Genomic DNA, 13233 nt, shown 5'->3' with positions numbered 1-13233 from the left:
TTTTTTGTTTCATGCAACAAATCTATAAGGGGTTTCTGATCAGCCATAAACATATTGTTTTTTTCTCTGATTAAAGAGTTTGGCCATTTCTTCAAGGTCATCATCTTCACCAAGCATTGCTCCATTGTGGGTGATACTGAATCTTTCCATCTTTCTGTGTATAACAGTCTTGCTGCAATGATCATATATAAAAAGAAAGGAACATATCCTTTTCCAATTGTTTGTCCAGTCTTAAAAGAAAAGCCCTCAGTTTCAATTAAAATCCTCAGTTAGTGTATTGAATCTAAAATTTTCTGGCTTTTTACATATCCACGATAAACATAATAAAATATTCTTTCTTGTTCACATCTCCAATGTAAATTTGAGGTACTTTTAAACATTCTAGACAATTTCTTGGGCGCCATACATATACATCATTTTATAAAAATTCTCCTTAAAATCATAACAGATGATGAAGAGTCAAACACCAGTACCAGCATGTTCAGATAAATTTCAGCCACATATTTTCCCATTATTATGTCTGTACATTATAGCCAAAGTTTTTAACCCATTTATCCTACTTTTATCCCATACCATTCTTAAATAAGTGTCTTTACCTAAGTTATCTTCAAAAATTATTTTAATTATATTTTACAGTCCTTCATTATTGCTTCTTTCTGTAACAACTTTTGGCACGTAAAAAACTAAAAACACTAAACATTGGACACAGTTTAAGAGTTTGGGTAACATGCTAAGGTATGATTAATTTCTGATCTTCCCACAGCCATATTAGAAGAGTAAAGAATTGCATCCAGACATAGTCAGTCTATCTTGGTAACCTCTTGATTACATGGAAAAGCTGAAACTTTTTCAACTTTTTCTCTTCTCTTCTTCTAGGAAGCACAGATGAAAAGAGTCAAACACCAGTACCAGCATGTTCAGATCTTTTCCTATTTCCTGATGAAAGTGGGAATCTCTCCCAAGAGCCAAGCCCCACCTATGCATCATTTACTCCCAACATGATTAATGAAGTTATAAGAGATGCACCTTCTGAAAATGATGACTTCTGTATTCTTTTTGCACCAAAGGCAGTTATTTCTGTAAGAAACTCAATAACAATGTTACTGAAAAATCAGAAATTTAAAAATGGAAAGTAGATTTTGGAATACATAGATTAAATTATGGCTATTAAAATACTGTAAAATGACCATCTGCACAGTCATTAATATTAATGTTAATAACAATATGTACATTTGTAATATTCTAAATATTAGAATGGAGTGATTGAGTATCATTTAACAACGATATTTATTAATCCATCCATTTAGAGGGACTAGGCCTAAATTGAAAATGTTCAGATTTTTAGCCAGTGTTTTTGACTTACATTAATAATGACTTAGTTGCTTTTCATATGTAGTGAAAATTAAGTGAGTTTTAAGTTTTTTGTTTTATTATTATTTTTGGTCCGCTAACAGACCAAAGTCATTGTTGTAGAAAGTAATTGTCAATTGACAGCTGAAGTTGTCTTGGATTAGGAAAATAGATGAATTATTTGGTTTGGTTTGATTTTTAAAAATGTTATGACTGGATAAAAATAAAACCTAAATTAATCATAGGAAATATTAATCCCAAATTTTACCTCCCTTTTTACAGAATATTTTGGATATACTTGAAATCATATCTCTCTTACTTTTCATCAGTTTGAATAAAATAATTCACTGTTTCATTGTACATTAAGGTTCTGAATAATCTGTACTATTGCTGTCCTTTTGAAAATGTGTATCATTTTTATAAATTTATAACTTTTTTATTTTTCTCATTTCCAATTTTACATTTTACATTATTTCATTTAAGCAATATATAATTATATTTGTAATGCAAAAGAAGTTTCAAATTATAGAACCACTTCTAGAAGTATGAAAATGGAAAAAAGGGGGGGAAAGAAAAAATACATATTCAGCTAATAGTTTGTAATCCTTTAGGATAAGGAAGAAGAGCCAGTAGTGAAAACAATGGTTGAAGATGCGATTATAATAAAAGAAAACCATTTTAGTTTACCAGTGAAAAAGGCAGATACAAACAAGACACCGCTGCATTTTCCTGTTCCCCTCATGCGCTATGTTGTGAAAGAAATTTCACTCATTTGGCATCTTTATGGAGGAAAGGATTTTGGGAACATAACACCTACATCTCCAGCTAAAAGTTATATGTAAGTATTTCAATACAAGTCCCTTCTGTGTTTTCACAGGAGCTGAGAATTAGACTTCTAAAAGTTAAATATTAACTTAAAGAATTCCAGTTATTCAGAAATATACACACCAGTGATGGGATTCAAATTTTTTAATTACCGGTTCTGTGGGCGTGGTTTGGTGGGCGTGCAAGGGAAGGATACTGCAAAATCCCTTTCTCTCTCTACCCCACTAACCTGCTTTCTAGCTCCGTTCTCCTGTGCAGTGCAACCAAAGAAGACCCAACTGATCAGCTGGGACTCAGGAGGCAGAGAATAGATGGGGGCGGGGCCAGTCAGAGGTGGTATTTGCTGGTTCTCCGAACTACTCAAAATTTCTGCTACTGGCTCTCCAGAACTGGTCAGAACCTGTTGAATACCACCTCTGATACCCACCCCCTCGGTCATTTTCTTTTGTAACTGGCAGCAGCAGTGAAAGAGGATATGGTCTACCAGCCATGACCGTGAGCTCCCTGAATGCATATTCAGGGACCATTATAGGTCATGGAATACTGGACTGGATGTGTAATATAGGCCTGATAATTAGCATTATATTAAACAGAAATGATTGCATCTTAAATTGTAATTTGTTAAACAAAACGTAATAAAATTGGCTTAGTTTGATGTGTGAATCTAGCCAAAATCTTTCTTACTTCATGATTGGAAATATTTTAGTTATGGAAAGAAGGAAATATGTTCCTGATGACAAGGTACCAGTAGTGCATTCAATTTCTTGTTCACAAAACTCATATTGTGCATTGAATGAATCTGAGATCTGAATGAGTTGTGAGGTAAACTTCTAATTTAAAGAGAAAAATATTTTTTCTCTTATCCAGTAGTCCTCAGAGTTCTCCATTTCATACCCCAACAAGACATGGACGTAGTACTGCCTGTGGGGGAAAAGGAAGGAATCCTGATTTTTTGATAGAAATACAGTTAAGCAAGGTAAGAGGGGAAATGACATTATTTGTTTTATTTCTCTAAAGCCTTAACCCATCAAATTTGTTCTTTTTCCTGTCTCTTGTTTTTTCAAAGGTGAAATTCCAACATGAGGTATATCCCTCAGGTGAACCAGAGTGTGAACTCAGCTTATTAGAACAACCTGTATCACGTCAAATATTTATGGTTCAAGATCTTGAAATCAGAGATCGCTTGGCTACATCTCAAATGAATAAATTTCTTTATCTTTACTGTAGTAAGGAGATGCCTAGAAAGGCGCATTCTAACATGGTAAGAGCTCATAAACATTTGCTGAATATTTTAATTCTGAGAATTACATAGGAAGATAATACATTGAATTGTAGGCTGCCCAGAATCATTGACTGAGATGATAACAACCAAGTGCACTGCAGAAGCATATATTCTTTATCATCTGTGCATCATTTGTAGGATGTCAGTTCAGGACTATTTCAGAACCTTAGAGAGCTAAACTTCATTTTGGTGGGGCTAGATTTATCCTCCCCTTTATTTCAGTTTCTTTTGGTTTCTGTGGTGGAAATATATAAAGGTGCATTTTTCTCTATATTCATTAAATAATTTTATTTTCCTACTGAGCTTTACTTTTAAGTGTCATTTAAAAGATAAAAGCTATTTGACTTCTTTAGACCTGTTTTGGGCATTTGAGACATGTATATAAACTCCTTAGGGTCTTGACTATTCCAGTGAGAGAATGTATCAAACATGGAATAAGCATCCACTCTCAGATGGACACTTATTTATTTTATTTAGAAGAAAGACTCTTGATGGATTTTTCAATCTCTTTGCACTATCTCTCTCATCTGCAGAACGTGGAAGCTGATTTTGGAATACTTCTTTTGGAAAATAGGCATATTTATACAGAATGACTGGTATACTAAGTTATCCAAATGATTGATAGTTCAAATCCAGTCTGATAATGCTTTAGCCAGAGTTTGTATCCTGATTTTACCAGCTGCTTGCAGAATTACTATAACATGCTGACAAAAATCAATATCCACAGTCCTGATGCCACACACATTTGATAGTGAAGAACTTCCTTTTTAACAAGAGATTGCTAGATCTAATGGCTAAATAGTGCCTCTTGAAAAAGCACCTTTGGGATCTAATGGTTAATTCATTATAATGAAAATTGCACAACACAGTAGCAAACTTTATTACAGACTTAGATAAGAATTTAAATATAACAACTGTTACATAAAATCAATAAACATTGTAATCACAATCTTTATCTCCAAGAAGTCTAGAATCTGCCACATATCTATCAGGGTTAATTTATTCTACCCAGATCAATAATCTTAATTATAATTATCATGAATTATAACTCATTAAATGTACGTTATGATTCTTAATTCTTAACAAATGTATCTTTTCTTTATGTATACAGAGAGTATTTACACCAAGACAAATTCCTTGTGTGTCCAATCACACTTGGCCAATAAAAGTATTCTATCTACTGTATAAGGGAATGTTATTGATTGGATACTATTATTTTTAATTATGTTTATAAATATTTGAGTAAACATAAATTATTAACAGAAAACTGTTCCTGTTCTCTCAAAGAAATTTCTATCCATGTGCATTTCAGTAATGGTATAAGATGCTAAACTCACCCATATAAATACAACTTAAAAGCTACACACACTGTGAATGTGAAACTGGCTTTGTTCATGTTTGCCTTGTAACGCAGGAAAAGAAATTGTGATTATTCAAAGAGATGACATATTTATATGAATCCTCTATTGATTATTTATTTAAGCAATTTATATGGGTGCCCATCTGACAAAAGTGACTGAGTAGCATACAACGTTACATGTTAATAAATCAGCTATAATGCCAGGAGTCACAGATGATCCCAACTGGAAAAAGGACAACATTAACCAATATATGTTTCATTTAACAGTTGACAGTTAAAGCACTGCATGTTCGTCCTGAGTCTGGTAGATCACCACAAGAATGTTGTTTACGGGTATCTTTAATGCCACTTCGTCTCAACATTGACCAGGTTAGTTAAGAAGACGTCATGTTGGGGAGATGGGTGAACCAATTGCCCCTTTTTTTCCTCTTTGAAGAAAAATATTACTCAGTTGATTACCCTAGCTTATGATCATTATTATGTACGTAATGATCCTGCCTCCCATTTTCCCGCAACAGCAACCTTGCGAGGTGAATCGTGCTGAGAGTGACTAGCCCAAAGTCAGCCAGTGGTTTTTCATGCTTAAAGCAAGCCTAGAACTCTCAGTCTCCGGATTTCTAGGCCAGCACATTACCCATTATTTCAGCTCTTTGTATTTGATACTCTTTCATTAATTTTGAAAATATTATGAATATATCTTTATGAATATTTTTTTAAAAATACTGTGAAGAAATTAAAACTTGTTTTGAAACATAGACAGTTTTGTAGGATATAGATATTTTTATTTTTGCAAAATAAAGTACAAGTAGTTATGTATTGAGTGTGTTTTGTGCGTCACATATACATAGACATGCTCATGGAATTCAAATACATACGATTGTAAGGTAAACTTCATTGTTAATAATACAGTACTTTGGGTTTTATATTCAAAAATTCCATCTGACAAATGATTAGTTAGTTAAATATTAGTGTTTAGTATACTATTTAGTATTATAGTAATTAGTAATAGTACTAATGTTGTTAATACTATGTATTACTATAACTAGTAAATACTATTATTGCTATTTTCCACCTCTATATATGATCACATAATGAACAATGTAATAATTTCCTTTTCTTAGTATATACTGCTTTTTATTTTGTAGGATGCCTTGTTTTTCTTGAAGGATTTTTTCACTAGCCTATCAACAGAAGTAGAAGTCCTAATGACTCCAGATCCTGAGGGTAAATATTCTGATGTAAAATCATACATAGGAATTCAATCTAAATTGTATGAATTATATAAATATATAATTAATTTGAAAACAGCTATGTAGAAATAATGACTATTTGTTTGCCTTGGATTTTAATATCAATTATTTTATTTGCAGTTAAAAAGCCTCCTGGTCCTGAAGTAACATGTATTTTGCCCAGGCATCAGAGTGGTTTCAAAGAACCAAATCCAGTCATTTCTTTTTCATTACATAAGCAATCAAGTCAGAATGGAAGTGTTGATTCCGTGGATATGCTCAATGGGGATGACCATAACCTCTCACATGAAGAGGAATCGTTCAGTGATCAGCCAATATTTTTCAGGTACACTTTGGACACCTGCTGAAAACCTTTATTTGTTTTCTGAATTTTTGCTGTTTGATCTTCAGTGCGTTGCAAATAGGAGGGATACTATCTAATGGGTGGTTGCTTACCCCTACTCTAAAATGTCTGTCTCTTCTCATGTTACTTTTTCAAAAGCTCCGTTTTGGCACTCTTGCGTGTAAAATCAATTGACTGCTTTCAGGTGCTTGTAGTCATGAATTCTCTATATATAGTTACGCTAAATATAATCACAGCTAAATATTCCCTTTCAACAGAGTGGACAATTTACCTCTCTATGATAATATTTTCACTTTTATTAAAGTGTACTGTAATAGGAAATTTAAATGAAAACAAAGTTCAGAAAAGAAAGGGAAATGAGAGAAGGAGGAAGAAATGCAAGGGTCTGGAAAGAAAAGGAAAAAAAGCAGTGACTTCTGCTTTTTTTTCAGTGCAATAGAGTACAGAATAAAGTTACAACCAACTTTTTGCTTTACATTTCTAGTAGATGCAAGCCACTTCTGTAACATTTAATCATCTAAACCTCAGATTATTTAGATAATAATAAAGGCTGGAGATAGGCCCTATGTTTAAAAAAGCCACTTATTCTGCTCATTCTAAGTGCATCTAGACTCTAGAGATTAAGATTTTGATACTTGTAAATATTGTCTTTATCTTCCATTCTCATTTTTCTCCTGAGCTTTTTTCTGTGTATCATCTAACCACTTCTCTTTCTTTTCAGAGAGTTTCGATTTACATCAGAAGTCCCAATACGTCTTGATTATCATGGTAAACATGTGTCTATGGATCAGGTTTGTTAAACCTTATGCTGTCAGATAAAATATCATCTTTCCATTAATGATGTGGATTCATATCTGCTTTAATAATATACCAAATAGTTTTTCAGATCTTGATATAATACAAAGCTGAATTACAATAATTCTGCACCAAGTTAGAAATTTAATGACACAAAAAAGAATTTAACCAAACATTTTTGAAAACTTCTGTTTTTAAGAAATGAACTTCCTGTTTGTAATAAAGGATTCATATTGTTTGCTGGAATATTTGCTCTGTTTGCCAACCTGGCAGTGAGACCCTTTCAAATCAATTGCTTTCCCTCCAGTTTATTTATTAACTTTTTAGGCCACTGATCTTAGGACACATGGTCAGTTTGCAGAAATGAAGCATCTATGCTGGGATAATACTATATAGCAATAGCACTTTTCTTAGACCTATATACCGCTTCACAATGCTTTACATCTCTCTCTAAGCGGTTTAGTCAGCATATTGCCCCCATCAATCTAGGTCCTCATTTTACCAACCTTGGATGATTGGAAGGCTAAGTCAACCTTGAGCCAGTGAGACTTGAACTGCCGAACTGCTGACAGCTGACAGCAGAAGTAACCTGCAGTACTGCATTCTAACTACTGCGCCACCACGCCACAATATACCAATTCCTATAGTACTATTTAGTTTTTTAAAAACTCTCTGGAAGAAGCTCTATTTTGGCCAATTTCCAAAAAGCCAATAAAATTGAAGCAAGCCTATCTTCCTTAGAAAGTGGTTGTTCCCTAGGAGGATAATACATACAGAATTTGGGAGCAGTATCTGAGAAGTAATCACACAAAAAAGAGTTACTATATTAAAAAAAAAAATCCAAGTTGGGCTTATTTTGGATTTCCATTACAGATAGGCCTCAAGGTACAACCACTCATTCAGCAATTGTTCAGAGTTACAACAGAGCTGAATGAGGGGGATTGGTCTGCAAAGTTGCAGCCATTGCAACATCCCAGTGTCATGTAATCATCATTTGCAACTTTCCCTGCCTGCTTCCCACAAGCAAAGTCAGTGGGAAAGACAGGAGGAGGTTGCAAATCATTGCTGCTACCATCTTTTTTTTTTTTTTGCCTCCCCATTCGCAGGAGCCATGTACCTGCCCACTCTTCATAGAATCCACCCACATTTCTTACCCACAGTTAACTATTAAATGGAAATAGGCATAATATGTGAAAAGCAGACTGAAGAATTTCTTTTTCTCTGAGTTTCTGATGAATTTATAGATGAACTAAACATATTTAATTTTCAGGGTACATTGGCTGGGATTCTGATTGGTCTCGCTCAGTTAAATTGCTCAGAATTAAAACTGAAGAGACTTTGTTATCGACATGGGTAAGCTTATTTAATTATATTTATTTGAATAGTTAACTTCTACCAACAAAACAAATCAAATCAAAGCAGTTTAATTCTCACATCTTTTCTTTTTCTTAATTTTCAAATATCAGTAGGTATGTGTCTGTGTTAATACTATTTATTATAGGTTGCTGGGTGTGGATAAGCTGTTTTCTTATGCCTTATCTGAATGGCTTAATGACATCAGAAAGAACCAGTTACCAGGTATTCTTGGAGGTGTTGGCCCAATTCATTCATTAATTCAACTAGGTAAGGCTGTGAAATGTTCTCGACATTTTTTCAAAATTATTATTATTTGTATTATTAAGAACATTTCAGTTTAAATATATATATGAATCAATTTTCCACATCTGCTTAAAGAAAAAACACTTGGCCATATTGGTTATTTGTAATATTCTTTCTTTGATTCAGTTCAGGGCCTAAAAGATTTGGTGTGGTTACCAATAGAGCAATACCGAAAAGATGGCCGTATTGTGAGGGGCTTTCAGAGAGGAGCAGCTTCTTTTGGTACATCTACTGCAATGGCAGCATTAGAACTGACAAACAGAATGGTTCAGACCATACAGGTATATTTTCTATTTATGCTTGCTGACAATTGAAGACTATTTTTGGTTAATTTTGAAGCACATAAAATATTAGAACATACATGAACATACAAGCCTTCAGCTGAACAAACTAAGGTGTCTGTCACTTACTTAATTTGGATAAGGGAAGTTCTAGCCTGTAATGAATAACTTCAAGGGTTTGGAACAATGTACGAATGGTTTAGATTTTTGTTAGATTGACTTTATTCAAAACCAGACAAATGCCTATCATTGAGCTGATAGACAACATGGAAAGTAGTAGAGAAAGGAGGAAATCTTAATGTTTTCACTGCTACATGGGATGCATGTTATAGCATGGGATACCTGTTACATCAGGTCCATGTTGACAAAGGCCAGATAACTAAGCAGAAAGCTGGTTTTGGACTGTATCTTCCAACAGGCTCTGAGAGTTATATTTATGTATGGTTTTCTAAGCACTAGCAATGGTGTAATACATCTGATTTGTTCCTTCTAACATAGTTATTTTTATTGGTTTTTAAATTGTTTTAACCCTATAGAAGCAGGCAATTTAAAAAATAAGTTAAATACATAAATAAAAATTTCCACATGATATTTAATCTCTTTAAGACCATAACAGCTACCTAGATTGTGCAGTAAATGAATGTATTTTGAACAACTGTCTTGTAACTGACATTCTTAATAAACAAGATTCAAATAGAATTCATTTCTGTGAAAATAGTTGTTCCCTTTAAATTTTAATACCCAAATTTTGAACTTTTATAAATAGCTTTTGTAAGCATGGCTTATAAATGTTATGCTATGTTATATTCAATGTTACATGATATGTTACATTAAGACACATCTTAAGTCCTGAGGCATGTTAGGGATGAAGCAAAGTTATAATTCATAAATCATTAGTTTATTCTTTGTTCTATTAATGATATATTGTTATTTTTTATTGAAATTGAACTCTAGGCAGCTGCAGAAACAGCTTATGACATGGTCTCCCCTGGCCCTAGCTTAAATGAGACAAAGAAGATCAAACGACTTTCTCGTCGTCTAGCTTACCAGCCTGTGGATCTTCGTGAGGGTGTGGCAAAAGCATACAGTGTTTTAAAAGAGGTAAAGTGTAAATTAATTACAAACAAATCTCTTCTTTTGTTGGTAGATTGTATCCTTGTTGTTTGCTATAATTTGAGATATATTTATATTCACCTCCTAAATATTAAATTGAAAACAATATCAAAAATAATAAAAACATGGGAGGAATGGAAAAGAAAAGCTCGAATAAAACATTTTTATTCAGCATTTAGATGAGTAATTAGCAGTGTATGGATGATAGTTGCTATTCATCCTTAGCTAGTAAATATATAGTTGCTATACCAGATAAATAGTATATATACCAAAATAATACTTTAACCCCAGTAGTCAACCTTCAGTGACAAAATGCCTCTAGAAGCCACCCCCAAACTGCATATAAACTCTAAGGGAATGCAGACTCATAGAGAAAAATTTATCAAATCCATTCTCAGAAATGACCCAACCAACAAAGTCTAAAAATCTTGTCAGGATTCAGTCTCAATTTACAGGTCTAAGATTATCATTCCAGTATAAGCATTTATTCTTCAGCGTTTTTGAGATTCAGTTTCTTTCAGAGTACTCCAAAAACATGAATTGTCTAGCAAAAACATCCTTTTAATTCCAGGATGATTGCTATATTTACATCGTTTCCTATAATATTACAAAAATGTCAGAAAATACATAACATTTCTAATTATGATTAGAAAGGTTTGATAACAGATTTACCCTTACACCAAATCTGATTTGAAAATTCTAGTAACTTTAGTCACAAACTAGTAGTGTTTAGCTCCTTCATCGATGCCATCAATATATATGCCAAAAAAATGTGGGGTTTGAGATCTTTCCGGTCCGAGTTTACAGCAGCTAACAAGAATACTCACATATCCATCAGTCATTAGTCATTAGCATCAGTCATTAGTTTCTGTTTATTTTCTATTCTGTACTTCTTTCATTTTTGTTAATAACATTATATTTTTAATGAAATAACAATTAAGAGTCTAAGTGGCGCAGTTGTTAGTGTGCAGTACTGCAAACTACTTCTGCCATCTGCCTGCAATTTTGCAGATTGAATCCCACTACGCTCAAGGTTGACTCATCCTTCCATCCTTCTGAGATGGGTAAAATGAGGACCATATTGTTGGGGGCAATATGCTGACTCTGTAAACCGCTTAGAGAGGTATAAAAGTATATAAAGCACTATAAAGCGGTATATAAGTCTTAAGTGCTATTGCTATTGCTAAAAAAAGAAAACAAATTCAAAGGGAACAGAAATTACAGTGTAAATAAAATTGAATATTTTTGAGAAAGAGCTTTATAGAATTTTTAGTCTTCTCCCCCCCCCCCCCAAAAAAAAACCATGGAGTAATTGGGCCCTCCCTTCCAATAAATAAATAAATAAAATAATTCATATGTGCAAGAAATAGTATCATACTTTTATTTCACATGTGTTGCCTTGGAGAGTGTTATTTCCTTATATTTACTTTTCTAGGAAAACATTCAAAAGATTTGTATACTGTGCATCCATTAAACAGTAGATATTTTTTTACCTCTAATCTTTTGGAAGGATACTTCTGTATCCCAATGTAGGTTGTGACTATTGTAGATTATCTTTTACTTCATAATCTGCATTGATTGATTAAAGTCACACTTGGTGTTTTTTTTTAAATCTCTGCAAAAGATTTTCTGCAAAAATATATTCCATTTTTCATTTCTTTTTGAATTCCCTCTGAAAATAGTTTGTTTAATCTCAGTTGCTCAAAAACAATCAACAGTAGTGTTGCAGAATGTTGATTAATTGTATTATTACCTCCCTATGGGAGGGCAGTGCCAGCTCTCAGGTGAAACTGAGAGGCTTTGTTGAATGAGATCCTCAGCCTAGAAAACTGCTGATCTAAATCTCTGAATGGTTTTTGGAGAAGTGACTCTATTAGACAAGACTGTTCAACTCCACTTATGTTGTTTTGTATGTTTATAATTTTCTCAGGGGATTACAGATACGGCACATACAATTTATGAAACTGCTACTCGTGAACATGAAAACAGAGGGGTAACTGGAGCAGTAGGAGGAGTTCTCCGCCAGATTCCGCCAACTGTAGTAAAACCGCTAATAGTTGCAACAGAAGCAACATCAAATGTTTTAGGAGGCATGAGGAATCAGATAAGGCCTGATGTACGTCAGGAGGAGTCTCAGAAGTGGCGTCTTAAAGAGGATTAATATATCAAATATATTTGAAATACAGAGATTGGGAATCTGGAAGAAACAATTTCCTCATGGTAATCTAAGATGGGGACATACCTTTTCCATATGCTCATCTCAGGAATTTAAAAAGCATATAAACATATTTGATGTCCAAAACTGGATTATTCATAGAGAAAAGCAAGTTTGATATTTTAGTCATTGGCATAATGCATGTCCCCAGTACCTGCTGGTCAGTGCCAAACAAGGTCATCATGTGTTGCCAAATCCATAGTGGATTGGTTTGTGACCAGGTACCATATTTTCCTCAATATTTTGTGTTGGAATCTTCAATTTTTCTTTTGAAACAACGTCCCATAAGCTACTCGGACTGTACATGTAAGTTTTAAAAGATTCTCAAGTTTAGGGCTGCATCAGTTCCCTTCTGTAACAGGGTAGAATTTGACACGAGAGAGGTCATTTCAAGATATTAAAAATTAATTGAAGTTTCAAATATTTTCTGATTGTTACTTTGCCTTTCATGCAGCACTTAAAAAAGAGGACAATCTGTCTTGATACCTAATCATAATGTCATTTTCATATAATTGTGAACATTAATTGTGTTGACTACATACTGAATTCTTCCTTTTGTGGAGATCCGAGCAATCTGAACGTTGCAGACATGTTCTGTTGTTTTGCACTTTAAAGAATTTAGCCTGTACATTGCTTTTTTAAAATAGTTAATAAAATGAACTTTGTGGTTTATCCTAATATGAGTTCAGCATTTATGCAACTTATTATTTATAAGACAAAATACTGCATGATTGTCAGTGACAATAAAAATGAATTATGG

At 33.4% G+C, this 13233-nt stretch overlaps 1 protein-coding gene across 1 annotated transcript in view; it reads left to right on the top strand.

Moving 5' to 3' along the window:
* The window catches only part of ATG2B (autophagy related 2B), a 51749-nt gene extending 38598 nt beyond the window's left edge, over window positions 1-13151 (top strand). The window contains exons 30-42 of the mRNA XM_026679383.2: window positions 877-1079; window positions 1962-2188; window positions 3043-3151; window positions 3242-3436; window positions 5085-5186; window positions 5963-6041; window positions 6188-6392; window positions 7132-7201; window positions 8476-8558; window positions 8707-8828; window positions 8991-9145; window positions 10100-10246; window positions 12189-13151. Of these exons, the coding sequence (XP_026535168.2) occupies window positions 877-1079; window positions 1962-2188; window positions 3043-3151; window positions 3242-3436; window positions 5085-5186; window positions 5963-6041; window positions 6188-6392; window positions 7132-7201; window positions 8476-8558; window positions 8707-8828; window positions 8991-9145; window positions 10100-10246; window positions 12189-12419 (1928 nt within the window). The 3' untranslated portion in view covers window positions 12420-13151. The remainder of the gene's footprint in view (window positions 1-876; window positions 1080-1961; window positions 2189-3042; window positions 3152-3241; window positions 3437-5084; window positions 5187-5962; window positions 6042-6187; window positions 6393-7131; window positions 7202-8475; window positions 8559-8706; window positions 8829-8990; window positions 9146-10099; window positions 10247-12188) is intronic.
* The last annotated feature ends 82 nt before the right edge of the window (window positions 13152-13233 follow it).

The sequence above is a fragment of the Notechis scutatus genome, chromosome 1 (genome assembly GCF_049901735.1).
Source record: "Notechis scutatus isolate UNSWTSFEM ecotype Mainland chromosome 1, rNotScu1.2, whole genome shotgun sequence".
Taxonomy (NCBI): Eukaryota; Metazoa; Chordata; class Lepidosauria; order Squamata; family Elapidae; genus Notechis; species Notechis scutatus.
The sequence above is the reverse complement of the archived record's forward strand: the minus strand, read 5'-3'. Positions and strand labels throughout refer to the sequence as shown.